The 23,842-nt window shown below is 24.3% G+C and overlaps 3 protein-coding genes across 3 annotated transcripts; 2 read left to right on the forward strand and 1 right to left on the reverse strand.

The window, feature by feature from the left end:
• The first annotated feature begins 7,565 nt into the window (after positions 1-7,565).
• LOC124921118 (low affinity sulfate transporter 3-like) lies at positions 7,566-11,451 on the forward strand. The gene is made up of 11 exons (XM_047461733.1): positions 7,566-8,078; positions 8,163-8,211; positions 8,281-8,488; positions 8,561-8,741; positions 8,825-8,890; positions 8,970-9,200; positions 9,381-9,794; positions 10,458-10,684; positions 10,755-10,846; positions 10,924-11,000; positions 11,089-11,451. Exons 1-11 carry the CDS (start codon positions 7,656-7,658, stop codon positions 11,233-11,235), a joined length of 2,115 nt encoding a protein of 704 aa, XP_047317689.1. The 5' UTR covers positions 7,566-7,655; the 3' UTR covers positions 11,236-11,451.
• A 22-nt stretch (positions 11,452-11,473) lies between these two features.
• On the reverse strand, positions 11,474-12,832 carry LOC124921117 (trafficking protein particle complex subunit 12-like). Its single transcript, XM_047461732.1, has one exon. The coding sequence runs from the start codon at positions 12,752-12,754 to the stop codon at positions 11,609-11,611; it is 1,146 nt and encodes a 381-aa protein (XP_047317688.1). The 5' UTR covers positions 12,755-12,832; the 3' UTR covers positions 11,474-11,608.
• A 2,033-nt stretch (positions 12,833-14,865) lies between these two features.
• On the forward strand, positions 14,866-16,335 carry LOC124920656 (photosynthetic NDH subunit of lumenal location 4, chloroplastic). Its single transcript, XM_047461196.1, has 6 exons — positions 14,866-15,294; positions 15,537-15,629; positions 15,705-15,765; positions 15,845-15,913; positions 15,980-16,128; positions 16,195-16,335. Exons 1-5 carry the CDS (start codon positions 14,923-14,925, stop codon positions 16,057-16,059), a joined length of 675 nt encoding a protein of 224 aa, XP_047317152.1. The 5' UTR covers positions 14,866-14,922; the 3' UTR covers positions 16,060-16,128; positions 16,195-16,335.
• Positions 16,336-23,842: the final 7,507 nt, after the last annotated feature.

Below are 23,842 nucleotides of genomic sequence, written 5' to 3' on the forward strand. Positions count from 1 at the left end.
CAACAAATAACAGTCCAACTCAATATTCATTATCTACATTACTTGAATTTACTAAAAAAAACATAATATGAGGAAATAGTTAAAATGGTCAGTTGATGCAATGAAGGAGCTGATGAAGGCTCTCAAAACTAAGACTTACACTATCAGGAGTAAGTCAACATGGAAAGTAAACGAGGTATGGAAGAATAAAGTAGGAAAAAAATCTAAAGATCATGCATACAAAGGAAAATCTACTTGGGGGATATCCAAACAAAGGTAGAGGTACTCAACTCTCCTTTTGAATTCAAACTGCCTTCTAAAGTAGAAGAGAAATGTATTGAAGACTGAGAGTTTGTAGTGGTTGGTAACTTCATTGGGAAAAACAGAGTATCATTCCCAACTACCAAAGAGACTCTAATTAAACAGTGGGGAGAAAAGGGGGTTGAAAAAGTTTCTGCAAATATACATGATTTCTATTTCCTGTAGTTTAAAAATGACTCAAATCTGAAAGAAATTTGGGAGAAAGGGCATACTTACATAGGATCAAATTGCATGAAGCTGGAAAAGTGGTCAGAAGAGATGAATCTACAAAGCAAACTAAAAGAAATAGCCCAAATTTGGTTCAAACTTTGGAACATCCCAGCCCACATGTACAATGCTGAAGCAATTAGTCATTTTGTAGGTACAATTGGGAAACCATTATATATGGACCCAATAAATGAAAGAGGAGAGCACTTGTCTTTTGCTAGAATTAGCATTGAAGTGCATCCTAAGAGTGTACTGCCAATGAAAATGGCAGTTGTTGATAGAAAAGGAAAGAAAAATGTCATTGAGATCTCTTATGAATGGAAACCAAAAAGGTGTGCTTTTTGTAACACTTTTCTGCACAATAAATGTGATAAAGCTAAAGAAAAAGAGCAGAAAAACTAGGAAATAGAAAAGAAAAAGAAGGAAACAGAGGAAGCTAAACTCAAAGATCAAACATTTGTAGAAGAAAGCAAGAAGGATTCTGAGAAAATGGAAAGCAACGGAAGAAAGAAAGTAAAGGGAATCAAGGTGAAGAGGAAAAGAAAATTTTCCGTAATACAAAGGATTAGGCCTAAAATGGAAAATGAATCTCAAGTTGTTGTTGAGAAAACTCAAGATGAAAACACCCAGAATTTCAAAGCTGAAACAGAGAATTCTAAAGCCGATAAAGAAGATTCCAAAACCGATGTGGAGTATGAAACTGAAGCTGAAGATAAGGAAGACAAGAATACAAAAATTTAAGTTGAATATAATAAATGTAAAAGTCCTGAAAATCTTAGAAACAATTCTTTTTATCAAATCAAAATGGGCTCGTACCAAGAGAGAATTCAAAATGAGAAACAACAATACTCATCATCCTCTTCAATACAATTTCCTTTTATCGTTAGAGGAAGAGGTAAAGTAGAAGGAAGGGGAAGAAGGTCTCTCAATGAAGATAGATGGCATGCAAAAATCCCAGGTTGGGATTATTAGGTTTGAACATAGTCTTTTCTATTTGTAATCTCTGTTTTTTTTAGAATGTATGAATGCTACTAATCAGTTTTTTTAGGATCTTTTGATTGTCATCCTTAATCATAGCTATGGTTTGTCTAGTTTTGATTTCTGACCCTCCCACTTTTGAGATTTTAATGAAATTATTTTAACCGTTTTCCCCAAAAAAAACTCATATTCTCACATATTTTATAATATACAAATCGATATTCTTATCCTCACTTCGGCTAACCATACATCTCATTCCACATTTATCCACCCCGATTGACCTTTCATCTCGTTACCTTATTTTCACTTTAACTAATTAATCATCTCATTTCACATTTATCCACCCAAATTGACCTTTCGTCTCGTTACCTTACTTTCACTTTAATTAATTAATCATCTCATTCCATATTTATCCATTAATTCACAATTGACCTCTCATTTCGAGACATTGCTCTCAAATCATTAAACAACTCATCTCCTTAACATATTTTACAATATACAACCCGACCTTCTTTATCCTCAATTCGGCTAACCATCCATCTCATTCTACATTTATCCACCCCAATAATCGACCTCTCATATGTGACCTAAGGCTTTCACTTCGGTCAAATCAATCATCTCTAACATCACCAATCTCTTTTACTCTTCACTTTGGTGACCAATCCCCGACTGACTTTTTATCTCGTGACCCATCTCCTCGCATATTTTACAATATACAATATGATTTTTTTATCCTCATTTCAGATAACTAACCATCTCATTATACATTTATCCACACCCTAATTAACCTCTCATATTGTATGACCTTACACAATTTCATTTCGATCAAATCAAATCATCTCCAACGTTACCAATCTCTTTTACCCTCACTTTGACCTATCAATCCCCCAATCGACCTATCATAGCGTGTGACATTACTTACTTTGATTAATCAAAATTATCTCATTCCACATTTTTATCCCACTAATCTCAATCGACCTATCATCTCAAGACTTATTTTCATTTCAGTCAAACAATCCATCTCCTCACATATTTTACAATAAACGACCCGACTTACTTATCCTCACTTCGACTGACTTGCCCATTTCATTTCACATTTATCCACCCTAATTGGACTTCTCGTATCGTGACGTTAAAATTTCACTTTTGTACATTACCAATCTCTTTTACCCTCACTTTGGCACACCAATCCCAAATCGATCTCTCATTGTGTGACATACTCACTTCGACTAATTACCAACCATCTCATTCCATATTTTTATCCACATCAATTGACCTCTAATATTGTGACTTTATACTTTCAACTCGGTCAAATCAACAAACAACTAACCATCTCTTTCCATATCATGAATGTTATTTACCCAACCACCAATTTTATCGCACATTTTAAGCATCCATCCCAATCGACTTCTAATTTTGTGAATGTCATTTACCCACCACCAATTCATCGCAAATTTTAACCAATGTCATTCGCATCCAACCGTCTTCTCACTTTTATAAACCAACATTTGTATTTCACATATTAACCATTAATATTTATTAATAGTTTAAAAATTATGTCTAACGGGATTTAAGTCATGGTCTCCATTATGTAGAATTAACACTTCAACTAGATAACATAAGATTGTTGATTTATATTTATAATTTTGTGTATATATATATTTATATGACTAATAATTAAAAAATATATATATATATATATATATATATATATAATATATAATATTTTATTTTTAAAATATTTAATAAATACTTATTATTTTATATATTTAAATTAAGTATTTATTTTTAAAATTAATTAAGTTTTTTGGTAATGTATAATAATAATTTTATATTTATATATAATTATTATTATACTATTATTTATTTTTATTATTTTTTAAAATAAATTTTGAATAATTAATTTTATTTACTTATATTTATTATTAAAATAAAGAAATATGTCAGTTTCTTTCTTAATTAACTTAAACTCTATTTTTCACTATTAAGGTTTATTATATTTATATATATATATATATATATATATATATATATATATATATATATATATATATATATAAATGAATTAAAAAATTTGTTAAAGGGTTTTACTTGTTTTTGTTATGTTGCAAGTTCGAAACATACATATAGATTAGTTAATTAAAAAGTTAAACTTACATTGTTAAGAATGTCTCACGTTTATTAAATTTGGCGTTGAATTTAAAATATAAAGTCTTATTAGTATAGTTGGTTAAATGGTTGTATTTGTTTTGTTAGGTTGCAAGTTCGAAATATACATATAACATTTTTAATTTTATTTTTAACTGTTTTAAATTTATGGGCGGGTCAACCCACAATTCGACCCAAATATTCATTTACTCTCACATATATATCCAAATTAACCACAACTCTCGACCCAACAATCCTTGAAACTAAGCATTATATATAGATATGAATATAATGGCAAATTTATATGTCAAATTAAGAATTAAAATCAACTTAAAAACTTTGTTTTTTATCATAGAAACTTGTATTCATCATGGAATCCACGACATAAATAAAAATTGGCGACCTAGACATCTTCGGCGCCTAACTCCTTCAAGGTTGGTGCCTTTCGCGGGATGAAGTGGACTCCAAAGTTCCAACCAAAGTTCCAACCAAAACTTGTTTGTTAATTCATATATATCCCAATGAGTTCATACTTCACTCTTAATCATTTACCCATGACAAGAATATTGGCATTAGAATGAGTGTGTCGATTTCAATACTGTATGACTTGGGGATCTCACTAGTAAGCCATGAACTAGAAGAAAAATCACATTACCTAACCAATTGAGAGTTAACCTAGATGAGTTAGTTACATAAAGCACACCATAACTAATGAATCTTCCTTAATTATGTGTTTACAGCTAAGTAAATTGAAAATGAGCAAACCATGATGTTAGGCAATTCATGATGGGTCAACACACATGCCTACTTTATAGTGGATGGAAAGTGTGTGAACGAAAATAGAAGGAAAGTGTATGCAAAATGTAGTGTATTAGATGTAAAATTCAATTATCTAAGTAATTTAAAATTTAAAATTATTTATTGTCTTTCAATTTACATATGAATTCAAGACCCCTTTGGTGGGGTTGATGTTGGCTGAGGATCCACATCTTTTATGTGTTAGTCTAGTGCCATTTTACATCCTTCCCATATATATGGGCAACTTATTCAATACCTCATATTTGTAGGTGTGCTTTGAAACCTTATTCTTAATCTTAACCCTAAATGTTGATGGCCACCCTTTCTAGTAATCTTTGAGAGTTGCTTATGATTTTGAGAACTTGATGTGTCAATTTTTGTAGTGACAATAAAAAAAATAGATTTTCATTATAAATGTAATAATTTAAAAAAATTATTATCACAAATTATAATCATCCAAAGACAAATTATAACCTTATAAATGAAATAGCTAGAATTTCAATAAACAATAATGTCCATAGAAACTCGGTGAGTTGTCAATTATTTATTTAAAATAATTGAACACTTATAAACTTGCAATATTATCATTTATTTTTAAAAATGTTAGTTTTATATTATTATTATTATATTTAAAAATAAGTATAAAATTAATTTAAAATAAAAATAAATAAATGATACTCACAAAATTAATTACATTAGTTTATTTATTTGAATAGGTTTTTTTATTTGTAATTATATATAAATTTATTTTATCTCTATAAAATCGTAAATCAAAATAATTTATAACTCGTAAAATTATAATATCAAAACTTGAAGAGTTAAAAATTAATTTAGAAGTTTTTGTTCCTCATAAAACTATACAACTATACAACTATACGATTGAAAAAGAACTCTAGATTTTAATTAGTGTTCTAGAATTCATAAAACACATAATTTAAGATTGATTTTTTATTAAAATTGAAATTTACAAATTCATTTATCTCAATAATAAAATAATGTAAAAATAGTAGTTATAGTTAAAAAGAAATGGTAAGTTCAAACTTTCATTACTATTTAATATATATATTAATATATATATATATATATATATATATATATATTAAAATTATTTAGGACACAAATGATTAACTTTAGTACGTGTTTGGTATGAGTTATGAGAGAGTATAACACTATTGGTATAGTAAACTATATGAATAATGTTTTAATATAGTGTTTTTGTTAAAATTTTATTATTAATATAAATTATATTATATTTGATATAAAATTGTAACTAATCTTTCCTCTGGGTATAATATTTTTTTATATTACTTAATTTTTAATTTCTCATTATAATTATTATTAATATTATATAATTTATTATTATATAATATATTAAATATATTTTATTTAGTTTTAATATTATTATATTTAATTATTTTTAATATATATATATATTTAAATAGTTCAATATTTTAATTAACAAATATTTATTTATTTTTATTATAATAATTTTATTAATTATTAATTTATATATTTATATATTTACTTATATTATAAATAATACTTTTATTTTATTACAATTATTAATAATATTTAAATTAAATAAACATAATTTATTGTTTATATTATAATTAATTTTTTATATGTTAATTAAATTTATATTAATTATTAAATAATAATACAATAATACAATAATTTATAATAATAAACAATATTATTTATAATATAAATAAATATAAAATAATAATAATAATAATTAAAATTTTAAATATAATATTTATACAATTTATACTACATTTTTATACTATATACCAAACACAAAATTATAAACTATATATAACTTATATCATTTCTTATAATTTATACTAAACACCAATAACTTATATATACAATTTATACTACCCTAAATTATTTATACCTCATTACAATTTATACCTATATAAAACTTATGCTCTATATATTTGTACTACTTATAATAACTTATTAATTGGCCATGTTATTAGTCAATCATCCCTCCTTAATTCATTTAAATAGTAAAATAAATTTACATAATTTTTTTTATAATACTAGTATTTTGATCGTTAAATAATCTAATTTTTTTTTTTTAAATGATCTATCCAAAAGTAATCAAAGATAAAACAAACAAGGCTAGTTATATTTATATAATATGAATTTAATATTAGAATTAAAGGCTGCTTTTTAATTTTGATGTGATTCGGTCATTAAAGCTCTCACAATCCGACATATAGAATTTAATATTATTGTTTCAGAAAAAGTTTCATTATATGCTTCATGAGCTTGACATGCTGCCCAGTTACAGTCAATCCCATTTCAATATGGAATTATACCTTTTTCACCTATCATTCATTTTTCAATTCTTAAAACATGTCATTAATGAAGAATATTCAATAATAATTGAACTTTTTTTAATTCATAGTATTAATCTTCTTCTTCTTTTCTTTTTTTAAAAACAAACCTGTATATATAAAACAAATTATGATTTTAAATAATAATAATAATAATAAATATTGATGGTGGTACAATTATAGTAGATATAGCAATTCAATTGATCAGGATTAACCTTCCCATGAGTAATTCATATTGAAATCTCTAATCAATACCTGAAATGTTTATTCGTAATTGGTCTGTATTCGACTCGATTTATTCAATCTACCTAACTCAACTTGAACCCAACCGAATTTAACTCGATGTAATTATATATTTCACATATCTTTATTTCATATTAAAATGAAAAAAATTGAATTTAGAATCACAAATCGTTTAAAAAAATCTTTATAAAAAATGAGAGAGTGAGTAGGAAAAAAACACAAAACTCAACAAAAGAAAATTATAAACAAGTTGGCGGGTCTATTTTAGGTCATTTCATAATGACCCGATTTTGACTTATTTATTAATTAAATTAACGAATCGGTCTGATTTTGACCAAAACCTACAAATATACACATTTCCATAACCTAATTTTTTCGTGTTTAATTCCTTTGTTGTTATGTCAAAATTTGTGAAGTGCAACTACTATTAATATTACAGGATATATTCATTAATTTTAATATTGTAAATTAATTTGTATTAAAAAATCGAATAAAATACTATAAATAGTATATATATGGTATGAGGGAATGTTTATAAGTAGAATGGTGAGAGACAGTTCTTGAAACCACCACCACCACCTATTGAACTAAACCGCTACTTCTACCAGTAAGCCGGTCCAGCCAGCCAGGGTCTAAATGGCCCCTGAACCTGCTACCAATATGATGACACTTTCCGGCCAACAAGCCGAAGTTACCATTAATGGTGGCATCAATAGAGAAACTTCATCCAAGTTCTCCCAAACACTTCAAATCTCAACCATGGCTTCCGACTCTCAGGTAGCCCCAGACGTCGAAACCCATCAAGGAGAAAGAGCTCAATGGGTTCTCAACGCCCCAAAACCACCTGGAGTCTGGACCCAGTTCAGAACCACTCTCAGGGATTGTGTTGGATCTTGCTCAGGCTTGATGGTATCTTTCAAGAAACATCCTTTTGAGTATTTGGTTCGGTCACTAGAGTCTGTTTTTCCGATCATTGGCTGGTCTAAGGATTATAGTCTTGCCAAGTTTAAGTGTGATTTGCTTGCTGGTTTCACTCTTGCAAGTCTTTGTATACCTCAGGTGAGCTTTTTAATCATTTTTTTTAAACTAAGGTTCATAGAATTATAATTAATTTTTTATCATTGTTTATGGTGATTGATTTAGAGTATTGGGTATGCAACTTTGGCTAAGTTGGAACCTCAATATGGTCTATGTAAGTATGTTTTTATTATTGATAATTTTATCATTTCAAATTTAATTAATTAATTAAATTTGGTTGTAGACACTAGCATAGTTCCTCCATTGATCTATGCTTTCATGGGTACATCAAGAGAAATAGCAATCGGACCGGTGGCTGTGATCTCACTTCTTCTTTCATCAACGGTTCAGAAACTACAAGATCCAGAAACCAATCCCATTGCTTATAGAAACATGGTTTTCACTGTCACCTTCTTGGCTGGTGTCTTCCAAGCTTCTTTCGGAATTCTGAGGTTGGTTGGTTGAATTGAAGAAAACAAATCTTAAATAATTTTTTAATTTGAATTAACCGAAATGAAATACAGGTTGGGGTTCGTGGTGGACTTTGTGTCGCATGCTGCGATATTAGGGTTCATGGGCGGTGCAGCCATAATCATAGGGCTGCAGCAGTTGAAAGGGTTGCTCGGAATAGCTCATTTCACCACCAAAACAGACGTTGTCTCGGTTATTAGTGCAGTTCAGAAATCCTTTCATTCTCCTAATCCAGTGAGTACAGATATATATACAAAAAAATCACTTATGTAATTTGATCAAATATTATTAAATTAATCATCTTCTTTAACTTGCAGTGGAATCCACTTAACTTCATCATCGGATGTTCCTTTCTGATCTTCATCTTAACTGCCAGATTCATAGTAAGTTTAGTACACATCATCATTGGCTTCTTATTAGCAATTAATTAATAATTTAACGAGTATAAATCTTTAATTTTAGGGAAGAAGACATAAGAAACTGATGTTCTTATCGGTTATGGGTCCTTTGATTTCTGTGATATTATCGACTGCGATAGTATACGCAACAAGAGCAGATAAACATGGAGTTAACATAGTTAAGCACATCAAAGGAGGATTAAATCCCAGCTCAATTCATCAACTAGACCTCAGCACCACTAATTTTTCTTCCGTCGCCAAGATCGCAGTCCTTGTCGCTATTGTCGCTCTCACGGTAAATACCACTAGTATCAAATGACCCAATAGCGACAAAATATAGCGTCAATATTGTTCATATTACCGTCACTATAAATTAGTAGCGTCGATATTGTTCAACTCACCGTCACTAAAAAGTAATAGCAACATTATAGCTTGCGTTGAATTCAAGATAATAATTCGTTATGCATGTATGCAGGAGGCGATGGCTGTGGGTCGATCATTTGCGACGATGAAAGGATACCATATTGATGGTAACAAGGAAATGGTAGCAATGGGATTTATGAATGTGGCCGGATCAATGAGCTCTTGTTATATGGCGACAGGCTCGTTCTCTCGAACGGCGGTTAATAACAGTGCAGGATGCCAAACCGCGGTCTCAAACGTGGTGATGGCTATTACAGTTTTGGTTTGTTTAGAGGCGTTTACGAGGCTTTTGTATTATACACCAAGTGCAATCCTCGGTTCGATTATATTGTCGGCTCTGCCCGGACTCATTGACCTAAACGGAGCCTATCATGTGTGGAAAGTTGACAAGCTTGACTTCTTAGCTACTCTTGGTGCCTTTTTCGGCGTACTTTTCGTATCAGTCGAGATTGGCCTTTTAGTTGCGGTAAGTCTTCTTTTTAAAAACTTATAAATTCATTTTCTTACTATCTATACATGACAAAAAAAAAAATCAAAAAAAGTTCTTAATATGTTATCATAAACTTGTGATACATGACAAGGAAGTGTTAATACAAATTTAAGTTATTATTATAAGTTATTGGACAAATTATTATCTCTATAGTTTAGACATGATTTAAAAAGGTATGTTTAATTTTGTTTGAATTTAAAGAGGAATATGGAATCTTACCAAGTCATTGGAATTAATGGTGGGAACTATAGAGCTAGATATGGAATAAATGGATACGAATTAAATTCGTGAAGAAAGTGAAATGCACATAGTAATGGGTGATGAGATTTGATTTTATAATTGATGGATAAAATTAAATTGAAAATAATTAAATATGATATATTCATCGTGTATGTCACATAAGTTTGTGGCCTTGTTCATCCCTCAATAGTACTCATGTGTTTGCTTCTTTAGTGGTGGATGCTTTATTCCCCATTAAGTTTTAGTGCTTCAAATCATTTTTAACTAATGGAAGAGAATATTGATCATGAAAAGCCCATCCGGATCTGTCTTTTCATTTTCATTTTTCCATCCCTAACCCTAGCTAGGTCAACTAGATTGACAAAAAAAAAATTAAGTAATTTTTCAATCTTATTATAGGTGCTAATATCGTTCGCAAAGATAATGATGAATTCGATACAACCCGGGATAGAAAGGATGGGAAGGGTCCCTTCAAGTTCTAGCAGTGGTTCAAACGCGGAGGAGGATGCGTTTGGCGATGTGAAACAATATCCAATGGCTCTCGACACTCTTCCTATGGGAGTACTTATTTTCCGTGTCAAATCCTCTTTGCTTTGCTTTGCAAATGCCACTTCTGTTACAAGCAGGTAATAATAATAATCCAATGAATGTGTAAGTTAAAAATGAATGGTGCATTGACGTCTATCGTGTGTGTAGGATTTTGAAATGGGCACGTTACAATAAGGATGAGGCAAAGGCTGGCGAGAACGGTGAAGGGAAAACTAAGCTCATAATTCTCGATATGTCGAGTAAGTGAATAGATATATTAAAGATTGAAAATGATTTTATAGTGGAGCTATGTTTGCTAAAGTATTGTTCATTGCAGACTTGGTGAATATTGATACAAGTGGAATTGCTTCTCTCAAAGAGTTGCACAAAGAACTTGCAGCAATTGACATAGAGGCAAGTACATTATTATATTTATCATATAGAATTCCGAATTTCAATCGAACTGACTAACTGATGAATCGAGTCTCAAAATGAATTGCAGCTGGCAATAGTGAATCCAAGATGGCAGGTGATCGACAAACTAAGACTAGCCAACTATGTGAACAAGCCTGGGGAAAGGGTTTTCCTCACAGTTGGAGAAGCCATGGATGCTTGTATTGGCTCTAGGGTTCTTCTTCCTCCTGTTTGAACTGTAACTCCCACATCATCCCTTAGTGTGTGTTTGTGTTTGTGTGTGTGCTTGTTTGAGGAGACTCTAAATCCCATTTAAGCTGTGAATATAAGATGGGGGAAATGCAATAAATTAAGGGGGCTAGCTCTCATATGCTTATAATTGGGAGCTCTCTTCTCTTGTATGTATGTACCCAAAAATGTATGATATATATATATGTGTGTGTTTGTACTACCCAAAACCAGTAACTTTGTCCAAATGATCAATAATGCAAATAGAACACACAAATTTAGTATAAAAGAGCCAAAACCGACAAGGGTCAATCAATTTGCAGAGAAATAAACAACTGAATCGACAGAAGAAAGTACCTGTTGTTCATCATCATCATCGATCATACAATCCTTGTAGAAGAAGAATCAAAATCATCGGGAGCAACCTTAGAAATCCAATTGCTTAGTGTCCTCTTAATATCAGAGTGATTTACATAAGCCAATTCATACATGCTACACAAATTCACAACAACAGTCTCATTCAAAGCAACTGTTGGGACAATCTCCAACGCCTTCTCCAACACTTGAATTGAACCAGACAGTTCCCTCAAATACATCAAGCAAATCGCCTTATTGTTAATCGCAACCATGTCCGATCCATCCCTCTCAATGCACTCGCCGTATTCCCTAACAGCAGAAACATAATCCTTCCCTACCAAGTAAATCAAAGCTTTGTTCCTGCTCACAAGATTCTTCATCTCTGTTTTCTCCTTTCCATCATCCATCACTATCATCTTCTCTATTCTATCAAAAGTTGCTTTTGCACCCTCCACATCTCCATATTGCATCTTAATATAACCCAATTTCGACAGCAAGACAACATTCGAACTCGAATTTGGATTATTCTTGACCTCTTCATTGCGTCTAATCATGTCGTTAATCAATTTCTGACAAACCCCATACTCTTTTCGACCTAAATGATGACTGATGATCGAATTCACCACGAAATTCTCACGCCGTCTCCATAAATTGACGGAGACGTTAAGGCCATCGTCGTCTTCGTTGGACATTTTCTGATTCAGATTAGTCCGGACAAAATCGAGGAGTTTGTAGAACCGATCTAGGGTTTCTTGTTGCTTACCGAGTTTGGAAGGGAGTTCAGCGTGTATCCATCGGAGGACAAAGGGAACCATAGATCCACGTCGGTTAGGATAATTCTGAACGTACGACTCGTAGCGGTAGAGGGGGCTGTCCAGATCGTCGTCCATGGAATCGATCTCGGCGGCGGCATCGGCGAAGCGGCGGAGCTTGACTAAGGAGAGGGAGTTGTAAGCGAGGTAAGTGAGATGCTCGTGTGGCTTGGAGAGGAGTGATTGCTTACGAGCTCGATCAACCTTGTCGAGGATTGAACGCCATGAGCCACGGGAGGCCAGATCCTGGAGCGATGAAAGCTCGTAACAGAGGTCGTTTAAGGTGGTGAATGGGCTTGTCAAGGGGTCGTCGGCGGTGGAGAGAGAGAACGCCGGCTCAATTTCCAGGGGATCCATGGTTCGCCGGAGTTCTACTATGACTTGTTTAGCAGAGTGAGTGGACTTTCTCGTCTTCAGCCAGACGGCTCTGCTCTAGTTAGTTATGTCAAAAGAAACACAAATAAATTTGACTCTATTTCTTACACAATTTTATTGAAAATAAATTTTCATTTTTGTAAAAAAATTATAATTAAGTTTCAAATTTCTTTTTATACATCTTTATAATTAATTTAAAAATCATCCATTTTCAATTAGATTGTATTTCTCATATTTGGAATAAAGGTTATTTTTACTCATAAATTCATTTTGTTTTCAAATTAAGTTAAATTCATTCTCATTAAAGAGAATAGTTGTCTTTTTATTATAAGTCCGAAGATTCAAACATATTACGGGTTTTGTATTATGATATAATATTTTATATATTTTAATCTCTATAATATTATTTACTTAATTTCGTTTAGAGATAATTTTGGGAACACAACACAAACACACAATAACTAAATATAGAAGAGACGAATGAGCAACAATCTCATCGTCACCACAGTTTGCAATATTGTTGTCTCGAAATAGAATATAATAGATGTGTCGTTGTTTAAAAATAGAATTGAAATAATTATCTCAAAACGAATGTAAAAACTTTATCCGACTTAAGACTTAGAAAAATAAATAATGAATATACAACTTATAAGACATGTTCATGTATGTTTTTAACACAAATTAATTGTTTATAACATTATAAATGGTTTTAAATATTTAAACCATAGTTTTGAAACCCGGTCCGGTCATCAATCTAGTGAAGGAACTAGGTCATTGGGTTACTGGTCTACCGATAAAAATTGTATATTGGTTTCTTTCTCTTGTTTGATGTTTGAAAGAGGTCGTTAACTAGTTCAACCAGTAAGTTTCATATAATAATAAAATAATACAAAATAACAAAAAATTATCAATTATTTATACAATAATAGTCAAAGTAGAGATCAAAATTCAAAATATTGTTTCGCAATTACAATCTGTTCATTGCCTCTATTAGGGACAACACGATTAAAATAAACACAAACTCTTAAGTTATGAATTAACACAATTAAAATATATAACAACTATTAATTATTCGCAAAACGCTCACACCATTCATCAAAATCACTCTCACCAACATCATCACTCACTTTGTTGTCTTTAATAGGGACATCAGTATTGTTCCATTTATCTTCTTCTCCAATATCTAGTTCATCAAAGTTTACAATTTTAAAATTTGCATCAAAAACAAAAATTTACAAAATGAAATTTTAGTATATTATATTGTTGATAAACTAATAAGTAATACAAGAAAAAAAAAATCACTATTATGTTGAGAGACTTCAATTTTATATTCTGCTAGCTCTTTCTGAATGTCTCCAATTCATCTATGGTTAAAATTGGAGACTCATCTTCCGAAATCCAATTTTGAGTTTAACTCTTTTAAATCAATTGGATCGTAATTTCAAACTCTTGCATTTCTAACAACAATATATAAAAAATATATAATTAAAATGTAAAAATTAATTTATATAAGAAACACTATGGAGCTTGAGGTGAATGAAATAGTTTGACATTCTCATTATCTAGAATTTAAAATCGGTAATCTATCCTCATAAAATAGAAATAGGTTAACTCAATAGAAACCAAAAAACGGGGAGAGAGGAACGGAGAAAGTGATAAGTTAGAAAGAAAAAAATAATTTAAAAAAAATATAGGATAAATTCGCTGGGTTAACTCGGAATGTCGGATTTCTGATCCAACCGACGAATTGTCCGAGTTTAACTAGATTGATTGCATTTCCGATCTCTTCATTCCAACCCGGTTTGAACCAACAGACGGGCCGAGTTTCAAAACTATGATTTAAACTATAAATATAAACAAAATAAATATATAAAAAATAATTTAAAACAATACTATATAGATATATTTTAAACTTAATTAAATATATATAAAGCATTATACATATTACTCCTAAAATTCTTATCAAATTTGTAAAAAAAATAAATTTAAATTTACATAAATATTACATTACTTGAAAATAAATAAAACTGAATTTTAATAATTAATATGTTTTTAAAGTCTGAAAAAGAAAATATATGGTATCCGTTTCTTCATCCTTGAGATTCATAGGCTATAGATAGATTAGAGAATCTAGTGAGAGAGTGAAGAAAATGGCGGTCTCCACAATCTCCATCCTGACAAGCTCTCACACAACACTTACAAAATTCAATCCTAAATCCATTATCAAATTCCAATATGGGTCTTCTTCATCTTCTTCTTCTTCTCCCGGTCCATTCCATTTTCCGCTTCTGCAACAGATCAACTTTGGCAATGGAATGAAGAAGGCGGTAAATGTGGGTCTTAGTCTTTTGGCTTCTTCCATGGTAGCATTGACGCCAATGGATGCCAATGCGACCAGAATCGAGTACTTCGCGACCGTGGCTGATCCACCCTGTGAGTTCAGATTTGCCCCTTCCGGCCTAGGTTACTGCGATGTCGCCGTCGGTTATGGCGAAGAAGCTCCCTACGGAGAACTTATCAACGTGAGCTTTCCTCAATTCCATCCCTACTTTTATATATAAGTAATTAATTCGATCTCCATGCAAAAAATATGAATTTGTTGATATGGGTATATTACATAGATGTAGCTGAATCAGATATTGGAGCTCAAAATGAATGATTAAATTGTTGCACACCATGTGTTTGTGAAATTGCAAGTGTGAAATAATGAGGTTAATTTAGGACTGAAATGCTTGTTTGATTTTGATGTATTCATTTGACTTAGATTCATTACACTGCAAGGTTTGCGGATGGAATAGTATTCGACAGTAGCTATAAACGAGCTAGATATCTTACGATGAGAATCGGTGTTGGGAAGGTAATTGAAATTCAAAAGGTTGGAATTTGAAGGAGGAGGTGTATATATGAATTTGCATATGTGTACATAGTATAGGTGATAAAGGGATTGGATCAAGGAATCTTTGGTGGAGAAGGAGTGCCTCCTATGCTAGTTGGTAGTAGTTCATGATTCTCTTCTTTACTGTTTTTTCAATTTTGGGTATAATTATTAGTTAATAATTATATATGGATCAGGTGGAAAACGCAAACTTCAAATTCCACCAACATTAGCATATGGCCCTGAACCAGCTGGATGTTTTTCAGGTTGGTTTTGTTTGTTTGTTTCTGTTCTTTTTCTACAGTTATTAAGCCTTCTTCTTGTTCTTGCAGGAGACTGCAATATACCTGCAAATGCAACACTTTTGTATGATATTAACTTTGTAGACATCTACAAAGGAAATAGGAAATAGAAAATGAAGACCGAGCCGAGGATTACACAATCAATCACTATGAAATTGAACCTAGAGGATGCAGTGGGAGTAAGTTAAGTTTGTAAACCATTGATCTTGCAATCTCAAATAATCATGTTCAATCGTTTTCTGCAGGCTCGGGCATTAACTTTATTGGAGGAAGAAGAATAAGTTGCTCTTTCAAAGGATTCTAATATACATAATAATGTATTTGTATTACACCTTATTCTTGTTATATGTTTTTAGATGATGTCAATATTATTATGAAAATTTTAACTTACTTTGGTTTGGTTTATGATAAAGTGAAGAAGAATTAATAGAGGGTAACAAAATCTCAAAATTTATAACATCTTATATTACTCCATAGTCTAAATTTCACTGCACATTAGATATCTTTTGAACAGATTTTTTTTTAACAAACTAGTTATTCAATATTATATATTTTAATTTTTTGAAAAGTTTAAATAGTTCAAAATAATATTGTTTATAAATTGTTATTTGATTACAACTTTTTATTTATTTATTTATTATTATTTTTTTTTTTTTTGTAACAAATGAGTATTTTATATTTCATTTAAAAAATATATAAAAAGTGTGTTTTTAATTTTAAAAAGTTAAATAGTTATTATAAATTATTTCTTATTTGATATTTTTAACAAATTAGGGTTTATAAATTTTTTTTTATTAAATATCATATATTTGAATATAAAAAAATTGTTTTCATTTTTTTAAAAGTTAAATAGTTTAAAATAAGATTTGATTTACAAATATTTTAAAAAATTAAATCTTTTAATGTAAAATTTGTTTTGTTTTTATTTTTATAAAGTATTAAATAATTTGTTTTATAAATGGTTTAGATTTACAATTTTTTTTATAAAGAGTTCTTTATATAAATATTGTATTTTGATTGAATATCATATAATTTAAAAATTAAAAATTTGTTTTCAATTTTAAAAATGTAAAAATATTTAAAATTATTTTTATTTCATTCTTTTTAAACAATTCATTCAATATCATATATTTCAAATTAAAAATATATATAAAATATATATTTTTATTTTAAAAAAAAGTTAAATAGTTTAAAATAATGTTTTTAAATATTCTTTTATAAAAATAATTATTCAATATCTTATATTTCTATTTAATAAAATTTTAATATAAAAAAGTTTTTGTATTTATTTTATAAAAAAATGTTAAATAGTTAAAAAAAAATTATAAATAATTTCTTATTTGATTTACAATTTTTTCTAACAATTATTTTTTATATAAAAAAAATTATTCATATATATTTAAATTTACAAAAATTTATATTAAAAAAAATCATTTTTTTTTTATTTTAAATATTTATTCATATATATTTTATTATATAAAATAATTGTTTTTATTTTTTAAATTTAGGTTTAAGAGTTTAATATATTTTCTTGTTTAAATTTTTCGGGTAATTCTTATTCTCATACTCTTGTATCTACTCTTATATCTTACTATCATTTTACAAAAATTTAAAATAATTATTTTTTTTATATATTTTTATTGAATTCTTTTATAAATTATTTTACATTTATTTAATAAATTATTATTAAATGGATATTTATTTATTAAATTATAGTTGTTACTATTAATAAATATATATAGTTTTCATTAATTTTATTTTTTTTAAATTTCAAACTTTATTATATGTTATTATTTTCTAAATAATTGTTTTTATTTTTTTTTAAAGAAAAGTATAATTTTTCTAAGTAACATTTTTTTAAAAATAATATTTTTATTTAAAAAAAAATAAATTTAACAAAATAATTGTTAAATATTTAATTAAAATATATTGTTTATAATTTCATTTTTAAATAAAGTAATTTAACAAAAACAAATATTTTTTTATTAAATAAATTCGTATGTTTTTAATTTTTTAAAAATCTTGTAATAATTTTTAAAAATATTTTTAATATATATATTTTTATAAATGTTTTGTTATAATTTATTTAAAATTAAATTCTAATTTATTTTTAATCATTTTTTATTTTTATAATATCATTTAGTAAATATCATATCTTTATATAATATCATATTTTAAAATTTTAAAAAAATTTAAATGTAAAAGAGTTTATAAAAAAATATCATAATAAAATGTTTATAATGTTAATCAAAATTTATTTTATTTAATTTTAAATTATTTATTTTATTTTTTTAAAATAATTTATTTTAAAAATTTTATTATTAAAAATTTTATTTAATTTCAAATAATTTTTTTAGTAAAATTATTTTTGATCATATTAAAATTTTATTTTAAATTATTTCTTATAAAAATAAATTCTTATATCTAAAATATTTTTTTTATAATATTTTTAATTTTTTAAAAGTTTAATAAATATTTTAATTTGAAATAATATCATTTAAATTTAATTAATTTTGAATGAAATTAGTAAAAAAAAAAAGTAAGTTCAATTAAAATTAATGTTATTATAAAAAAAATATATGTATTTAAAATTTAAATTTTTATTTATTTGATAACACTTCAAAATAACTATAACTAAAAAAATATTTAAAATATATTAAAACATTAAATTTTGGATTAAATTATATAAATATATATATATATTTATTTATTTATTGATTCTATTATTATACTTATTTTAAAAATAAAAATATTAAATAACCACTCAAACAAATCATTTTATTTATGTTTTATTTATATATATATATATTTATTTGATTATTTAAAAACTAAATGTGATGAAATTGATCTTTATCAAAAATAAAAATAAAAATATTTAATTATTTAAAAATAAATAAATTATTATAATAAATAATTGAAAAATATTAAGAAACATTAAAATTAATATATATATATATATAAATATACGGTAAATGTTTTTTATTATTATTTTAAATGAATTTAAGTTTATATTGTCTTAATTTATTATTTATAATAATAAATAAATTTTAAGTATATTTTTCAATCACATTAAAATTTTAAATTTTTTATATGTTTAGTTAAATTTCTTTTTTAATTTAAATATTTTTTAATTTATTTTAAAGTTTTTTTTATTCTTTTTAATTTATTTTTTGAAATATTTTTATATTTCTTTTATTTCAGTCATTCATTTAATAATATGTTAAAAAAATATAATAATTATTTTTTATTAAATAATAATATTAATATTTATTTTTATTTAATAATAATATTAATATTTTGTATAAAAAATATATATCTATAAGAATATTATAAATTAAAATAGCAAATATTTATTAATTATTTATAATATTTTAAAATATAATATAAAATGTATTTTTGTTGTTTTATTATTTGAATATATATTATATTTTTATTATATTTTATAGATTTTTGTATATCTGTACATAAATAATTAAAATATATTGTTTATAATTTCATTTTTAAATAAAGTAATTTAACAAAAACAAATATTTTTTTATTAAATAAATTCGTATGTTTTTAATTTTTTAAAAATCTTGTAATAATTTTTAAAAATATTTTTAATATATATATTTTTATAAATGTTTTGTTATAATTTATTTAAAATTAAATTCTAATTTATTTTTAATCATTTTTTATTTTTATAATATCATTTAGTAAATATCATATCTTTATATAATATCATATTTTAAAATTTTAAAAAATTTAAATGTAAAAGAGTTTATAAAAAAATATCATAATAAAATGTTTATAATGTTAATCAAAATTTATTTAATTTAATTTTAAATTATTTATTTTATTTTTTTAAAATAATTTATTTTAAAAATTTTATTATTAAAAATTTTATTTAATTTCAAATAATTTTTTTAGTAAAATTATTTTTGATCATATTAAAATTTTATTTTAAATTATTTCTTATAAAAATAAATTCTTATATCTAAAATATTTTTTTTATAATATTTTTAATTTTTTAAAAGTTTAATAAATATTTTAATTTGAAATAATATCATTTAAATTTAATTAATTTTGAATGAAATTAGTAAAAAAAAAAGTAAGTTCAATTAAAATTAATGTTATTATAAAAAAAATATATGTATTTAAAATTTAAATTTTTATTTATTTGATAACACTTCAAAATAACTATAACTAAAAAAATATTTAAAATATATTAAAACATTAAATTTTGGATTAAATTATATAAATATATATATATATTTATTTATTTATTGATTCTATTATTATACTTATTTTAAAAATAAAAATATTAAATAACCACTCAAACAAATCATTTTATTTATGTTTTATTTATATATATATATATTTATTTGATTATTTAAAAACTAAATGTGATGAAATTGATCTTTATCAAAAATAAAAATAAAAATATTTAATTATTTAAAAATAAATAAATTATTATAATAAATAATTGAAAAATATTAAGAAACATTAAAATTAATATATATATATATAAATATACGGTAAATGTTTTTTATTATTATTTTAAATGAATTTAAGTTTATATTGTCTTAATTTATTATTTATAATAATAAATAAATTTTAAGTATATTTTTCAATCACATTAAAATTTTAAATTTTTTATATGTTTAGTTAAATTTCTTTTTTAATTTAAATATTTTTAATTTATTTTAAAGTTTTTTTTATTCTTTTTAATTTATTTTTTTGAAATATTTTTATATTTCTTTTATTTCAGTCATTCATTTAATAATATGTTAAAAAAATATAATAATTATTTTTATTAAATAATAATATTAATATTTATTTTTATTTAATAATAATATTAATATTTTGTATAAAAAATATATATCTATAAGAATATTATAAATTAAAATAGCAAATATTTATTAAATATTTATAATATTTTAAAATATAATATAAAATGTATTTTTGTTGTTTTATTATTTGAATATATATTATATTTTTATTATATTTTATAGATTTTTGTATATCTGTACATAAATAATTAAAATATATTGTTTATAATTTCATTTTTAAATAAAGTAATTTAACAAAACAAATATTTTTTTATTAAATAAATTCGTATGTTTTTAATTTTTTAAAAATCTTGTAATAATTTTTAAAAATATTTTTAATATATATATTTTTATAAATGTTTTGTTATAATTTATTTAAAATTAAATTCTAATTTATTTTAATCATTTTTTATTTTTATAATATCATTTAGTAAATATCATATCTTTATATAATATCATATTTTAAAATTTTAAAAAATTTAAATGTAAAAGAGTTTATAAAAAAATATCATAATAAAATGTTTATAATGTTAATCAAAATTTATTTAATTTAATTTTAAATTATTTATTTTATTTTTTTAAAATAATTTATTTTAAAAATTTTATTATTAAAAATTTTATTTAATTTCAAATAATTTTTTTAGTAAAATTATTTTTGATCATATTAAAATTTTATTTTAAATTATTTCTTATAAAAATAAATTCTTATATCTAAAATATTTTTTTTATAATATTTTTAATTTTTTAAAAGTTTAATAAATATTTTAATTTGAAATAATATCATTTAAATTTAATTAATTTTGAATGAAATTAGTAAAAAAAAAAAGTAAGTTCAATTAAAATTAATGTTATTATAAAAAAAATATATGTATTTAAAATTTAAATTTTTATTTATTTGATAACACTTCAAAATAACTATAACTAAAAAAATATTTAAAATATATTAAAACATTAAATTTTGGATTAAATTATATAAATATATATATATATATTTATTTATTTATTGATTCTATTATTATACTTATTTTAAAAATAAAAATATTAAATAACCACTCAAACAAATCATTTTATTTATGTTTTATTTATATATATATATATTTATTTGATTATTTAAAAACTAAATGTGATGAAATTGATCTTTATCAAAAATAAAAATAAAAATATTTAATTATTTAAAAATAAATAAATTATTATAATAAATAATTGAAAAATATTAAGAAACATTAAAATTAATATATATATATATATATATATATATATAAATATACGGTAAATGTTTTTTATTATTATTTTAAATGAATTTAAGTTTATATTGTCTTAATTTATTATTTATAATAATAAATAAATTTTAAGTATATTTTTCAATCACATTAAAATTTTAAATTTTTTATATGTTTAGTTAAATTTCTTTTTTAATTTAAATATTTTTTAATTTATTTTAAAGTTTTTTTTATTCTTTTTAATTTATTTTTTTGAAATATTTTTATATTTCTTTTATTTCAGTCATTCATTTAATAATATGTTAAAAAAATATAATAATTATTTTTTATTAAATAATAATATTAATATTTATTTTTATTTAATAATAATATTAATATTTTGTATAAAAAATATATATCTATAAGAATATTATAAATTAAAATAGCAAATATTTATTAATTATTTATAATATTTTAAAATATAATATAAAATGTATTTTTGTTGTTTTATTATTTGAATATATATTATATTTTTATTATATTTTATAGATTTTTGTATATCTGTACATAAATAATTAAAATTTTCAAATATTAATACTACTAAATAAAAAAAATCACCCTTAACCACTTCTTTTAGTTTAGATCACTATTCAAATCTCTTAAATTCTCAGCAATAATATATTATATATATATATATATAGATTATACATATATTTGGTATAGAAGTGTTACTGTTACAATATTTTTTTTTATATCACATAAATTTTAATTTATCATTATATTTTTTTTATTAATATTATATATAACTTATTATTATATAATATATTAAATATATTTTATTTAGTTTAAAATTATTATTATTATATATTTATTTTTAATATATAGTTTTTAAATAGTTCAATATTTTAATTAAATAATTTATTTATTTTTATAATAATAATTTTATTAATTATTATTTTATATATTTACTTATTATAAATAATATTATTTATTTTATATATTAATTTTATTTTAAGTTTATTTTATTATATGATAATATTTCAATTAAATTAATATAATTTACCGTTTATATTATAATTAATTTTTTATAATTTAATTAAATTTTCATTAATTATTAAATAATAACATTACAATAATTTATAATAATAAACAATATTATTTCTAATATAAATAAATATAAAAAATAATAATAATAATTTATATTTATACAACTTATACTACATTCTTATATTATATACTAAACACAAAATTATAAATTATATACAACTTATACCATTTCTTATAATTCATACCAAACATTAATAACATACACAACTTATATTATACTACCCGGTATAATTTATACATCGTTACCATTTATATTTCTATATAACTTATACCTTATATAATTTTTATATAATTTGTTCATGTACTAAATGTTACCTAGACTCACAAGTAAGCGCTATAATTACCACTCCAGAATTCCTTTTTCGTGTCTTCTTTTTTTCTAGTGAGTTTAATTCTCTCATTTAAAGACACCTATCTACCTATAGGTCGGAGAAGATAGCTAAGTCAGAATTTTCACATATTTTTATCTATTTAATTTAATAATAGTCCGCTAGTTTCTTCTATCCCATTTGGTCTTCCTTTTTTATTTTTTTTCAATAGTTCGACTATCTAGATAAAAGAATTATGTAAAAAAAATATGAAAATATCCTCGAGGGAATTGCACATATAGAAATTAAAAAAGAATTGATTATACCCTTCTTAATTAATTAAAAGAGATAAATTAGTTATAACGTTGTTTTTATATATAAAAAAAAGCTTATAATTTTCTAATTAAACGTATTAACTAATAAAAATTTATTTAAACGTTACGAAATAAGCTCGTAGTTAATTTTCTT

Source organism: Impatiens glandulifera, chromosome 1 (assembly GCF_907164915.1).
Source record: "Impatiens glandulifera chromosome 1, dImpGla2.1, whole genome shotgun sequence".
Lineage (NCBI taxonomy): Eukaryota > Viridiplantae > Streptophyta > Magnoliopsida > Ericales > Balsaminaceae > Impatiens > Impatiens glandulifera.